Here is a 14,324-nt window from a genome sequence, read left to right on the forward strand (position 1 = left end):
AACCCCTACCAACTAAATTTCCGTAGGGGGAGAGAGATTTGTGGATGGAGGCTTAGAAGCCGCCCTGGTTAGCTCCCCGAGGACCGGGAGCCGCTGGCTGAAGGGCAAGCGCCGGCTTCCTCTCCTCCTCGGGTCTCCGCACCCCCGCAGCTCCTCTCTCGTCTGCTACGCGAGTGCTGCACAGCGGCAAGGTCCGAGGAACTGAAGCTACGAAGGGTTGGCGGGAAAGCATTCCTCCACAGAAGCGCGGCAGGCCACGGAGCTAAAGGGGGGAAAAAATCCCTCCGACATGGCGGAGGCAGCCGCCGACAGCTCCCCGCGGCGGGTGGAAGGGCGGAAGCACTTTGATGTTTCGCGGAAGCGGAAGCGCGTCCTTGACGAGTTATGGCGGCGCTGGTGAGAGTCGTGGTGAGTGGGGTTGGCCGGCGGCTCTCGAGGTCTTCTGGCCAGACTCGGCGGCTTGCTTCCATTCCTGTAGTTTGCAGGTCCTGAGGAACGGGCAGCCTCGTCGTTCTCAGCTGTTTCCCCGCTCATGCTTTGGTGTCGTTCGGGGTTAGGGCCGTGACCCTTGTCTTGCTCAGCCGGCCGGCCGGCCGAGGGGGGAGTGCAGTGGGTTCGGGGCTGTGGGGTGGATGCTAGAAGCGCCGCCTCAGCCTTTCCAGGACACTTGTCAGTTCTGTAGCCTTGGTCGGTTTCGCGGTGAAACGCGCTTCACAGATGTATTTTTTTTTAAAGGCATCACATTTTCTTAGGCCTAGTTGCCGTCACGCTGAATGATGATTTCCACGTTCCCTGCAACATGAAGCAGTGTTTTTAAAGTAATTTAAACCCTTGATATGGAAGCTATTATTTAGTTTAAACAGGTCTCAGCTTGCTAATTTAATAATATTTCACATTGTTTAGTAGGAAGTACAGTACAGCTTTTTCATTTGAAGCAGTAATGTGAGTGGGGGGGGGGTACATGTGATGCCAAAATTGCATTAGAGTCCTTAGAGAGGACACATTTTTAATCTCTGTTTTCACTTCATCATTTCCCCCCCTGGTCTTTGACATCAATATTGCTCCAATCTAAAAATGAAGGGTTATATCTACAGTGGTACCTCGATTTAGGAACTTAATCCGTATTGGAATGGTGATCACAAGTCGAAAAGTTCGTAAGTCAAGGCACCATTTCCCATAGGAATACATTGAAAATCGATTTATGCGTTCTGGGGGAAGAAATAAATATAAAAAAAAACAAAACACTGCAATTCCCATGCTGGGACTGCAGAAAAACAAAACAAAAAACCCCCAAACCAATCCAAAAATAAACATTGGAGCAAGTCCCATGTTGGTACTGCAAAAAACAAAAATCACCAAAAAAACAACAACACAGAAACAGCCCAAACCTACCCTCCAAAACCCAACCAGATCAACTTTTTTAAAAGAAAAAAAGCAAGTCTGAAGCCTCCTGGTGGTCCTCCGCCGCTGCGATTGCCGCCATTGTGAGCGCCACTGCCCTGAGGCTTGAGTCTGGCCAAGGTGCTTCGGCCTCTCACCCCCGGCCACGGCGGAGGCAACAGTCGCCCAGAGCTGGGAGACTTGAGCTAGCCGGATTTTGGCCGCTTGCTTCCCGGCTCGCCTCCTGCTTGCTCTGTGCCACCCTCCATGGGCCCATGGCAGCAAATTCAAATGGCGGAGGGCAGCGAGGAGTGAGCGGGAGGCGAGCTGGGAGGGAAGCGGCGGAAGAAACCCGGTCAGCTCAAGCCTCTCGCTGCTGGGTGACCGCTGCCTCCAACTGCGGCGGCGGGGTTCCCCCAGGAGGTTTCCCAGAACTTCCCCACTGCCATTGGAGATCTGGGGGTCCCCCGCCGCCACGATCGGACCCTCAGGAGGCCTCCGGAGACCTCCTGGGAGTCCAATCGGGGCGGCGGCGGGACCCCAAGAGGTCTCCGATCGTGGCGGGGAAGCCCTGGGAGACCTCCCCAGGGTCCCCCACTGCTATTGGAGACTTCCTGGGGGTCTCTTTTCCTAACTGTTGGGGCAAAACAGCAGCCTCTTTGTCACCAATGGTTTGAATGGAAGGAAAAAAAGGCAGGGGAAATTTGAATTTCCTGCCCTTTTCCCCTGCCTTTTTTTTGTTCGTAGCTTGAGGCTCCGTTCGGAAGTCGATGCAAATTTTTGCGAATGGAGCCGTTCGTAAGTTGAAATGTTCATAGGTAGGGACATTTGTAAGTCAAGGTTCCACTTAGTTTCTTTTGCCTTCCATTTTCTGTCTGCTCACTTGGAGCAGCTTGGAGCTGTCCGTTCAGGGCTCGACATGATATGAAAACTGTTTTTTCCCCCAACTTTGTTTGGCAAGATAGGTTCTTCAAAATGCTAAGCTGGGTTATGTAATGAGTTGTATAATGATGTTGTTGTTGTTTTAGTCGTTAAGTCGTGTCTGACTCTTTGTGACTCCATGGACCAGAACACACCGAGCCCTCCTGTCTTCCACTGCCTCCCGGAGTTGGGTCAAATTCATGTTGGTCACTTAGATAACACTGTCCAACCATCTCGTCCTATGTCGTCCCCTTCTCCTTTTGACTTCACACTTTCCCAACATCAGCGTCTTTCCCAGGGAGTCCTCTCTTCTCATGAGATGGCCAAAGTATTGGAGCCTCAGCTTCAGGATCTGTCCTTCCAGTGAGCACTCAGGGTTGATTTCCTTCAAAATAGGTTTGTTCTCTTTGCAGTCCAGGAGACTCTCAGGAGTCTCCTCCAGCACCACAATTCAAAAGCATCACTTCTTTGGTGCTCAGCCTGCTTTATGGCCCAACTCTAACTTCCATATGTCACTACTGGAAAAACCATAGCTTTGACTTTGCGGACCTTTGTCAGCAAGGTGATGTCTCTGCTTTTTAAGATGCTGTCTAGGTTTCTCGTCACTTTCCTCCCAAGAAGCAGGCGTATTTTAATTTCGTGGCTGCTGTCATCATCTGCAGTGATCATGAAGCCCAAGAAAGTAAAATCTGTCACTGCCTCCATATCTTCCCTTTCTATTTGCCAGGAGGTGATGGGACCAGTGGACACGATCTTGTGTTTTTTTTATGTTGAGCTTCAGACCAATTTTTGCGCTCTCCTCTTTCACTGTCATTAAGACGTTCTTTAATTTCTCCTCACTTTCTGCCACCAGAGTGGTATCATCTACATATCTGAGGTTGTTGATATTTCTCATGGCAATCTTTAATTCTGTCTTGGGATTCATTCAGTCCAGCCTTTTCCATATGTTAAATAAACAGGGAGACAATATACAGCCTTGTCGTACTCTTTTCCCAATTTTGAACCAATCAGGTGTTCCATATCCAGTTCTAATTGTTGCTTCCTGTCCCACATATAGATTTCTCAGGAGGCAGATAAGGTGGTCAGGCACTCCCATTTCTTTAAGAACTTGCCATAGTTTTCTGTGGTCCACACAGTCAAAGGCTTTTGTGTAGTCAATGAAGCAGTAAGTAGATGTTTTTCTAGAACTCTCTGGTTTTCTCCATAATCCAGTGCATGTTAGCAATTTGGTCTCTAGTTCCTTTGAAATCCAGCTTGTAGTTCTGGGAGTTCTCGGTCCACATACTGCTGAAGCCTACCTTGTAGGATTTTGAGCATAACCTTGCGTGTGAAATGAGTGCAATTGTACAGTAGTTGGAGCATTCTTTGGCACTGCCCTTCTTTGGGACTGGGGTATAGACTGATCTTTTCCAATCCTCTGGCCACTGCTGAGTTTTCCAAACTTGCTGGCATATTGAGTGTAGCACCTTAACAGTGTCATATTTTAAGATTTTAAATAGTCCAACTGGAATGCCATCAGCCCCACTGGCCTTGTTGTTAGCCATGCTTTCTAATGCCCACTTGACTTCACTCTCCAGGATGGCTCAAGGTCAGCAACCACACAATCTGGGTTGTCCGGGACATCCAGATCTTTCTAGTATAATTCGTCTGTGTATTCTTGCCACCTCTTCTTGATGCTTCTGCTTGATCCATACTATTTTTGTCCTTTATCATGTCCATCTTTGCACAAAATGTTCCTTTAATGTCTCTTCACTTCCACTGTGTATTCATAAGAGATTTGGTTTAGATTATACCTGACTAGCCCAGTGGTTTTTCCTACTCTCCTCAGTTTAAACTTGAATTTTGCTATAAGAAGCTGATGATAGAGCCACAATCAGCTCCAGGTCTTGTTTTTGCTCAATGTATAGAGCTTCTCCATCTTTGGCTGCAGAGAATATAATCAATCTGATTGCGGTATTGCCCATCTGGTGATGTCCATGTGTAGAGTCACCTCTTGTGCTGCTGGAAAAGAGTGTTTGTGATGACCAGCTTGTTCTCTTGGTAAAACTATTAGCCTTTGCCCTGCTTCATTTTGAAATCCAAGGCCAAACTTCCCTGTTGTTCCTTTTATCTCTTGACTTCCTACTTTAGCATTCCAGTTCCCTATAATGACAAGAACATCTTTCTTTGGTGTCAGTTCTAGAAGGTGTTGTAATTCTTCAAAAATTGGACAATTTCAGCCTCTTCAGCATCGGTGGTTGGTGCATAACCTTGGATTCAATTCAACTGTGATGTTGAAAGGTCTGCCTTGGATTCATATTGAAATCATTCAATCATTTTTGAGATTGTATCCCAGTACAGCTTTTCCTACTTTTTTGGTGACTATGAGGGCTACTCCATTCCTTCTACGGGATTTTTGCCCACAATAGTAGATAGGATAATCGTCTGAATTGAATTTGCCCATTCCCATCCATTTTAGTTCACTGATGCCCAGGATGTCAATGTTTATTCTTGCCGTCTCCTGTTTGGCCACATCCAGGTACCAAGGTTCATAGATCTTCCATTCCAGGTTCCTATGCAGTATTTTTCTTTGCAGCATCAGACTTTCCTTTCCCTTCCAGGTGCGTCCATAGCTGAGCGTCCTTTCAGCTTTGGCCCAGCCACTTCATTAGCTCTGGAACTACTTGTACTTGTCCTCCGCTCTTCCTCAGTAGCATGTTGGACACCTTCCGACCTGAGGGGTTCATCTTCCAGTGTCATAACTTTTAGCCTTTTGTTTCTGTCTATGGAGTTTTCTTGGCAAAGATACTGGAGTGGCTTGCCAGTTCCTACTCCAGGTGGATCGCGTGTAGTCAGAACTTGCCACTGTGACCTATCCGTCTTGGGTGTCCCTGCACAGCATACCCCATGGCTTCTCTGAATTACTCAAGCCCCTTCACCACAACAAGGCAGCAATCCATGAAGGGGATAACGATATTAGGCAGTAGCAATGTGCAGTGTTACTGCCAGGAGGCAGTGGAAGACAGGAGGGCCTGGCGTGCTCTAGTCCATGGGGTCAGGAAGAGTCAGACCCGACTTAACGACTAAACAACAACAAAATGTGCAGTAATGCCCAGAGGCAAGGAATACTTTAGTAAAACTGAAGTCATCAGGAGCCAATTACTTTATCCTAGCTTTTAGTTACATCAGTTGCATGGAATGTTCCCTTTGCACCTTTTCTAATATTCTAATTTATCATGCTTGCTCTTTTTATGCTGGACATCTTGCCTTGTTTATTTTCATACCCCTGTCATTGCAATTAATCTGTCACTCTTAGTTTTGTGCCATCAGATATTTTGGCTAATGCTCCAGAACATTTCTAGCATTAGTATACTGAAACCCATAATGGCATTCTGTAGCTGAAATCCTGTTGCCATAAGTTACAGCATATAAGGCTGACGATATCATCAGCAACTGCATTTACCGTCTGTAACCCCTCCTCCCAAGTTCTGAGACTCCTAACGAACCCCTTTTATTGTTGTGAAGCCATTGGGAGGGGGAAGGGGCAGAGGGGGAAGACGTTAATTACCAAAATTGCTACCACCAGGATGACTTTTCCTTTTCTTTCTATGAAACTGAAACTGAAATAAAACTGTCACTCTTTAAAGTGCTGCATTATAGCCCTTCCTTCTTTTGACAGCATGTTATATCTTTAGCATTTATTTGTGTTTCTGGTGTAGGGAGGTACTTACAGATGACTCATGAGCTTTGGATGAGCATTCTTTCCATAGTGTAGCTTGATCATCTATATCAGTGGTTCTTAACCTTTGTTACTCGGATGTTTTTGAACTGCAACTCCCAGAAACCCCAACCAGCACAGTTGGTCGTGAAGGCTTCTGGGAGTTGCAGTCCAAAACTCCTGAGTAACCCAAGGTTAAGAACCAGTGATCTATATCATCCTACTAGGTCAGGATAATGTCAGATGCAGAAATGTGATAGAGAGTATGGCTCAGTGGCAATTTCTATATACATTTGCTTGATGCAAAGGATAATAGTGAGTTTTCCATACCAGTGCAATCCAGTTCTGCTACAAAGAAGAAATGCTTTTGCAAAGTTTAGGTGGATGAATGCATGTAAATAGAAATAAGTACATATTGAAAAACTGAACAGAAGGTTAAGAGTGACAATTTACCTGAGCAAATTATTTTAAATGCCCTTTCTCTTCTTTATACACTTAAAACTGTAATATACTGATAATCACACTTTTGAACTTTGATGTGGATATTCAGATAAGCAGCATCTTGCTTCCCTCAAAGAATTATTAAAACATGATATTATAGGAAGATATATGTAATGGATTTAAGTAATGGACTGGTCAAAACGGTAATATCACAGCAAGACTATTTTTGTTTTATTTTTTGTTTGTTTGTTTTTAAATCATAGAAATACCAAGGTGGAATACCTCAATGGATTGCATTATGCAGTGGATTGATGCAAACAACATTAGCTCAACCACAGTGTGGCAGAATGCTGTATGGTACGTTCCAGGTGAGGTTTGTCAACTTGAAAATGAGAAGTTTGTCAGAACTTATGATAAGGTTAGGAACCGGTAGGCTCGTTTTAGAGAATCTTGAAAGAAGCTTGATATAAAATTTCCATAGCTAGTGGTGTGTACTCATTTCAGGGAGCTCTATAGTATCTTCAAGGCTGAACATCTGCACTACCTTATTTTTCCGTTTATAACATGTCCCTGTTTATAAGACACCTCCCCACTTTTCTAACCCCCAAATTAAGAAAACTTAGCTTTGAGGATTCAGCCTCTGGCCTCAGAATGGTGGACAATTTGAGTCCCTGTTGAATCTGAGCCTATGGGCTCCACCTCCAAGGAGGTGTGTTTCATTTGGTTTGTACAGCATCAGCTGATGTCAGTTCCATAAGGCCTATGACTGGAGGAAGCTAAGCTTTGTGACTGAAGGAAGCCTGTTTACAGAGGCAAGGTATGTGCTGTTTTTGTTTTGTCCTCAGCGGTCTCAGCTTACTTCTGTGTAAAAGATGCCCCTCAATTTTTAATGATTTTAGGAAAAGTAGTGTCTTATACATGGAAAAATATGGTATATATAAGATTAAATATTCGCCAAAATCTCCTTTTTAATGAACTGTAAAGACCCATGGCTGATGACATCTTGAGCTTGTGCAGATATAACTTTATGCAAGAGGAATTTGGCAAGTAAATGTATGACAAAAGGATTTTTGCCTATTATCTTAAAAAAGCTAAACTTTCTGTTAAAAAACCCTATTGGATGGCTGTATGATTCCTCATAATCTGCTCAGGCATCTGACTGCCTCAAGGATATAGATGTTAAGAGGTTTCTCATGTGTATTGCTCAAATATTGATAAAAAAAGAATACACATACTATAAACCAGCCATTCTCAACCTTTTTCGGCCATGACCATAAACACAATATGAAAGAAATACAGCCTGAATCAAGATTGTTTAAGTTGCATAATGAACCTTATAAAGTGGTGTGTGAAGAATTGTTTCCAGTCTGTGACTCCCTTCAAATGTGCCTGATTCCCACAGGAGGCATATACTATACTACATTTCAGGGATATGCAGAAACTATGTTGACTAAAAGCATTATGAAGAATGCTCACTCTCTGCTCAAGATGACATTTGTGGTAATCTGTTCTAAACAGGGACTTTTAAAAAAATGTAGTATAGAGGTGCCCCATTGGATTAACATGTCCTCAGATTAATGCCCATATTAATTATAGAGCAGAATATCTTAATGATTTTGAAATGTGGTGACTAAGCCTGCCCCCCGTCTCCTGTGAAGCATTGTTTCACAGGGTGCTGAAGTCTTGTGTCTGAATACCAAAAATATTCACAAGTTGAGGAGCCAGTTCTGAGAATATATAGGCTATATTCTGCTTATGCATAAGGAAAAGGGTGATATTTGCAGTAAGATTTGTTAGAAGGAGAATGTCTGGTGATAAGGAATCCTTGACATTTTCTAGGACAGTTTCAGTCTAATAAATTTATTAGGCCAAATTATATGTATTGTGTCTGTCTTAACATGCATAAGCATGATAGTTTTGTAGAACTCTTCGGCTTGAATTTCTGCCATAGGATAACACCAATGTGTACAGCGGTACCTTGCAAGATGGTTACCCCTCAAAACAACGAATCTGCATGACAACGATGTTTGCGGCAGCCATTTTGCTTCGCAAAGCAGTGATTTCTATGGGGGAATTTTGGTGGACAATGATTTGGTCCATGCTTCGCGGACCGTTTTTTCACAACACGATGATTTAGAACAGCTGATCAGCGGTTCGCAAAATGGCTTCCCTAGGGGCAATCCTCGCAAAGTGGGTGTTTTCGGGCCCGTTTTTCGCAAGACAGCGATTAAAAACAGCTGATCAACGGTTCGCAAAGTGGCTTTCCTATGGCCGATCTTCGCTATATGGCAACGATTCTTCCCCATTGGAATGCATTAAACAGGTTTCAGTGCATTCCAGTGGGGAAATGCCTTTTGCAAGACGATGATTTCGCTAAACAGGGATTTCAGTGGAACGGATTATTATTGTCTAGCGAGGCACCACTGTAATTTGTGTATCTATAGGAGTATTCAATCATTACTTCCTTAAATACAGTCACCATGATTACAGAGATCCACTTAGTCATCACTTCCTACATGTTGAAACTGATATGTCTGCAGTGGAGGTGTTTCTGTTTTGCATGTAGAGCCTACATATAAGAAAGAATATCTCTGCTACAAATGCATCACTTTCCATGTATAGAAAACTATGATGTAGAGGGGAGGGATTAAGCAACCCTCTCATAATGGTGAGTATATCAGTGGAGGTGACACATGATTATTCTGAATATTGTCTTTTCATCTAAAGACAACATTCCTCTTTTTGTTGTCTTCACAGAGACACAGAAATGGTCAGTCCCCTCTAAACAAAGTTTGCTGTGGATTGATACAAAGTGTTAGTATGGTAAAGCAGCCTAACAGAAGACTTCATCACACACACAAGGTGAGGAATAAGCAATGTTTTATATTTCAACAGTGCTATTTTGCCATCTTAGATTAGGACTGTGGTTTTATTGTCTGTTGAATTTCCTAGTACAGTATTATCTACAGGCTTTAGGCAGAGCTTTAAATACCTAATCATGGTTTGGGAACTCTTGATCATTGTAGTGTTTTACAAAGCATCGAAATGTTTCTTTTTAACCAAGAATCTTAGCTCCTGCTCTGGAGTTTGGATACATATTTTGTTCTTTTATGAAATATTAAGATGAGGACATGGTGAATGTGGAGAAAATAGTCATTGTAGAAAGGAAATGATGTGTCAATATTAACTTCTTTGTAAGCTATAGCAAGAGTTCTTTGTAAGCTATAACAGGACACTGGCATGATGGAAGAAGCTGACCTACAAGTAGTGAATAAAATCAAGTGCTATGTAACATGTAGCCCTATGACATATAACTCTACTCTGTGAATAACTGCACATGATTTCAATACCAGTAGTATTATATTATTATATTATATTATTACTATACAAGTAGTATAGTGCAGTGTATCTCAGTGTTTGAGTTAGTTCACAAGTTGCAGCCATAATTTTGAATTGTTTATGTAAAAAAAATTGTATACATATATGCTGACATGTGTGCTCCAAAAACAGTGTTTTATTTAAGTTCTTTTTTTTTGTGGGATGCAATTGCTCCCTTTCAGTAACCCATAACTAATAGAAATACTTTAGCTTCCAGCTCCAAACTAAAATGTCATGTCCTAAGCCAGAGTTCATGTCGTAAGCCAAAGAATATCCATAGTAAATAATAACCATAATTCAAATGTATAATTTGTTAGCATAGAAGATAGGTGTATAATTGCATGTATGGTCATGTTTAAGTTCATCTACTTTAATTTCCAAGATGTCAGGTTGTCATGGTCATATACTACTTCAGCTCTCCCTTCAAACTTTATTTTACTTAAAGCTGTTATATAAGATATTTTGATTAATTCATACTCTTTGAAGAAGAAGAAAAAAATAGTAAATTGAGATATGTGTTTTTCATTTTTTGACTTCTTAAGAAAATATTTGATTTTCTTAAGAAAAATCTTTGAATTTGATGGCTTCCACAGATTAAATTAAGCATTCTTCAGTCTCGAGAGACTATGGTAACGTGCTCTGTATAGAGGACTTGGAACTGCATCTAGTGTGGCTGAGAAGGCCAATTCAAGAGTGACAATCCTTTCCACACTCACGACAAATACAGTCTGTCCCCTGTCCAGCTCCCTGATTTTGCTGGTTTTGGGACTGCCTCTTTGCTTCGGCCTGCTGGACAAGTGTCTCTTCAAAATGGCTTCCACAGGACTCTACAATATTGATTAGAGTCTAGTTGGAATCTCCACTTAGAAGTGTCCTCATAACCCTTCGCCAACTTATCTGTGCACTCATCTGAGAAGTCTTTCTCTTTGCTATTTTTCTTCTTCACTGCCACTCTTTTTCTTTCCTGTTAGTTCCTCCCCCCTCTATTCTTCTCACTCAGTGTTTCTTTCTCTCGGTCTCCTTCCACTTAATCTTCAGGCAGCAACGTTCCCTCCTCCCTTAACTCCTTGAAGACTTTGGGAGACCTGCAAAGGAAGACATCACAGTTGTGTCCTGGAGCTGCCACTCTGGAAGAAATGAATGTCCTAGACCTGCTTCCAGATTTGTTTCTAAGGGAGATTAGGGATGGCTGTCATCAAGTGATTAAAAACGGCAATGCAATTTTAATTAAAATTAATTTTTCCATTTCAAAAACAAAATAACTGTAAGAAGGATGCTCCTAGGGTCCGTCAATATACATGCCAAATTTCAGGTGCCTGGGTTCTTTAGTTTTCAGGCTATTGCAAACACAGAGCTATAAGGATATTCTTTATCTTTTAGTCGGTATAGACAAGCCATAAAGATATAGGCCCAATCAGGATTGAATAATTTGCATAACAGATCTTATAAGGTGTTGTATGAAGAATTGTTCTCAGTCTTTGGCCCCTTTCATATGTGCCGGGGGGTGTATGAGGGGTCAGATGGCCCCTGTTGGGAATGACTGACAAAGACTGATAAAGGCAGTAAACAGAGAGGTTACATGCTTAATTGTAGAGCTTACCATTGGAGTTTAATTAATTTCAAATGGTTTGTGTTGTTGGATCTTCATTAGGATGCCCTTTAGAGTAAGGCTAGTCATCCATTGTCCTTGATTGACTCATTCCAGGGACATTAATCTGTGGAATGTCTAACTTCACAGTAGAATGGATGCGAACAAGGTACCTATGCTTTGTAAATGGCTCAAGCGTGACTAATTCTAGGCAGCTATGCTACTATTTTAGCCAGCATTGATCCATAACCTTTTCTTTAGTGACAACAGAATTACTGGAAAGTACTGATTATTGGAGAAATTGGCAAGGACAAGATCTTTGTCAATATGTTAATTGTCATACATAAAACAATGACATAATACTGAGTTTCTCAGAGGGTAAACTATTTTCCTTCCTTGAGATTTCAGGTCACATGGGATGACTCTAGGAGCACCTGTATCTCTGGTCAAATTAGTGATGTTTCTTCTCCCAGTTTTCACTCATCCTTCACCTGAATTTAGTCCAGCTTTCTGTATTATATGTTCTGTATATAGACTGAACAGAAAAGGAGATGAAATGCACCTTGGTCTAACACTTTGCCTATAGGAAACCATTTTGACTCTCCATATACTTTCCTAATGGTAGTTCTTGCACACAAAACAGGTTATGTATCAGGACAATCAAGAGCTCAGGCAAACACAGAACACAGTTTCTCATGATCCACATAGTCAAAGGCTTTGCTGTAGCCTCTAAAGCATAGACTGATCTTCTTCTGAAATTTTTTGGCACTCTCCAGTAGCCAGCATATATTTGCAATATGATCTCAAGTGCCTCATCATTTTCGGAATCCAGCTCAAACATCAGACATTTCTCACTCAACCTAAGAGAAAAGCCTTTGTTCCAACACCTTGAGCATCACTTTGCCTGCCTAGAAAATTAGGGCAATGGTCCTGTAGTTACACAGCACTCTTTGGAATCTTCTTTCCTGGGGATTGCAATGCATATTGAATGTTTCCAGCTTGTGGACTATTATTTTGTTTTCCAAATTTATTGACTTTTTGTTAGTATTTTAATAGATTTAGTCTCTGTGGCTTGAAATAGTTCTATTGGTATCCCATCTACCCTGGTGATTTATTTCTTCCCAGTAATTTCAGAGCAGCTTTCCCTTTACTTCCTAGAATTGTAAGTTCTTCATCATTGGATTCCTCTTCAAAGCAATATGTTATCCCTTTTTCTCCTCTGTATAGGTCTTCATTACGCTGTTTCTACCTTCTCTTTATTGTCTCCAGGTCAGATAAGTGTGCTTCCCTGCTGATCTTTCAGCATTCCTAATCTTGGTTTAAATTTCTCTTTAATTTATTGGGTCTTCTGGAAGAGATATCTTGTTTTTTCTGTTTTGTTGTTTTCTTCTTTTTCGTTGCACTGGCCGTTGTAATAGTTCTCTTTGTTTCTATGTGATGGTCACTGACAAGCTGCATTCAGTATTCTGTCTACTTCTGTCACCTTTTACTTTTGTTTTCTCCTGTTCTTAGCAGTTGTGTTTCTTTCATCATCTATCTAGGGTTTTCTTTTCTTTTTACTATAGGAATTGTCTTTTTGCATTCTTCCCTAATAATATCCCAGATTTCACTACACAGTTCTTCTGATTCATAGTTAATTATGATTAGTAATGCAAGTCTGTTCTTTATGGCAACTTTAAATTAATCAGAAACATTGTTTAACTTATATTTTGGCACTAGGATTGTTTTAGTGTTCTTCAGCCTTAGTGCAATGTTTGATATTAACAGTTCATTATCAGTAGTACAATCCACTCCAGGTCTTGTTTTGGCAAAAAAAACAAAAACAAAAAAACTACAGCTTCACCATCTCCTTAAAATTATGTAGTATATTTGATTTCTGTATTGACCATCTGCTGATATACACGTGTGCAGTCATCAGTTTGGTTGCTTGCAGCATGTGTTTGCAATATACAGATGTTGACGTCATAAAACTGCAAGTCATTCTCCTGCTGTTTCCACATGATCACATTTTCCAACAACATTTAGTTCTGCTTTGTGTCTGACTTTTGTATTCCAGTCACCTATACAGTAGTTTTGGTGTGTGATCAATTTCCTCCTGGGTTCTTGCATGAATTGCATTCAATTACATCTTCTTCAGCATGGGTACTTGGACCATAGACTTGAATGAAGGTTATGTTGATTGGTTTCCCCAAGTGTCTGATGGATATTATTCAATTGGACCATACATTATAGCCCCTACCTGTCTGTGCTATGTCTTGCCTCAGTATTAGAGCCAGTCCATTTCTTCTGGCGTTGTCATTTTCAGAGTAAAACACATTGTAGTTGTCTGACTGTAAATGTCCCAGTCCAGTCCACTTTAGTTCACTGAAAACAAGCACTGTAGTGTCTAAATACTTCATTTCTTGCTTTGTGATTTCCAGTTTACTTTGATTCATATGTCTCACATTCCGTGTTCCATTGTATGTATTGTGCAGCATTAGACTTTCCTTTCATCTCTGTGCATTTCAGCCACTAGACATCCTTTTAGCTTTAATCTAGTTGTATTGTTAGTGAGATTGGTATTTGTACTTGTCGCTTCCTCTTCCCCAGTATCTGAATGCTTTCTGACCTATGGGTCTCATTTTCTAGCACTATCTCTCGTTTCATCTTGGACTATCTTATCATAGGTTTTTGTGGTAAGAAAGGTTCAGCAATGATTTACTATTGCCTTCTGCGCAGTACTAACAAAGTTTAGCTTGAATGTTACTGCAGCTGTCGGTGAAGCTCCAGTGCTACCTTCAGCTACTACTGCCACCAGTAACTGCCCTCTAAAAGTTTCTAGACCCCCATCACCACTGAAACTATCCTTCTGCTGATGTGCTCCTGAAGAGGGTAGATGCGTCTTAATGTGGTACCTCGGTGTGAACATTCTGCCTTGGG

General features: G+C 41.6%; 1 protein-coding gene across 7 annotated transcripts in view; it reads left to right on the top strand.

The window, feature by feature from the left end:
• The first annotated feature begins 290 nt into the window (after positions 1–290).
• The window catches only part of UQCC1 (ubiquinol-cytochrome c reductase complex assembly factor 1), a 59,564-nt gene continuing 45,530 nt past the window's right edge, over positions 291–14,324 (top strand). For 3 of the 7 annotated variants that reach the window (XR_013545073.1, XM_078393309.1, XM_078393310.1), the window contains exons 1-3: positions 291–408; positions 6,703–6,807; positions 9,167–9,301. Coding sequence is in view for 5 of the 7 variants with exons in the window: in XM_078393309.1 (XP_078249435.1) it covers positions 385–408; positions 6,703–6,807; positions 9,167–9,301 (264 nt within the window). In the remaining 2 variants the exon portion in view is untranslated. The remainder of the gene's footprint in view (positions 409–6,702; positions 6,808–9,166; positions 9,302–14,324) is intronic. The other 4 variants (XR_013545074.1, XM_020782473.3, XM_072997071.2 and 1 more) reach the window with 2 other exon arrangements.

Source organism: Pogona vitticeps, chromosome 4, assembly GCF_051106095.1.
Source record: "Pogona vitticeps strain Pit_001003342236 chromosome 4, PviZW2.1, whole genome shotgun sequence".
NCBI lineage: Eukaryota > Metazoa > Chordata > Lepidosauria > Squamata > Agamidae > Pogona > Pogona vitticeps.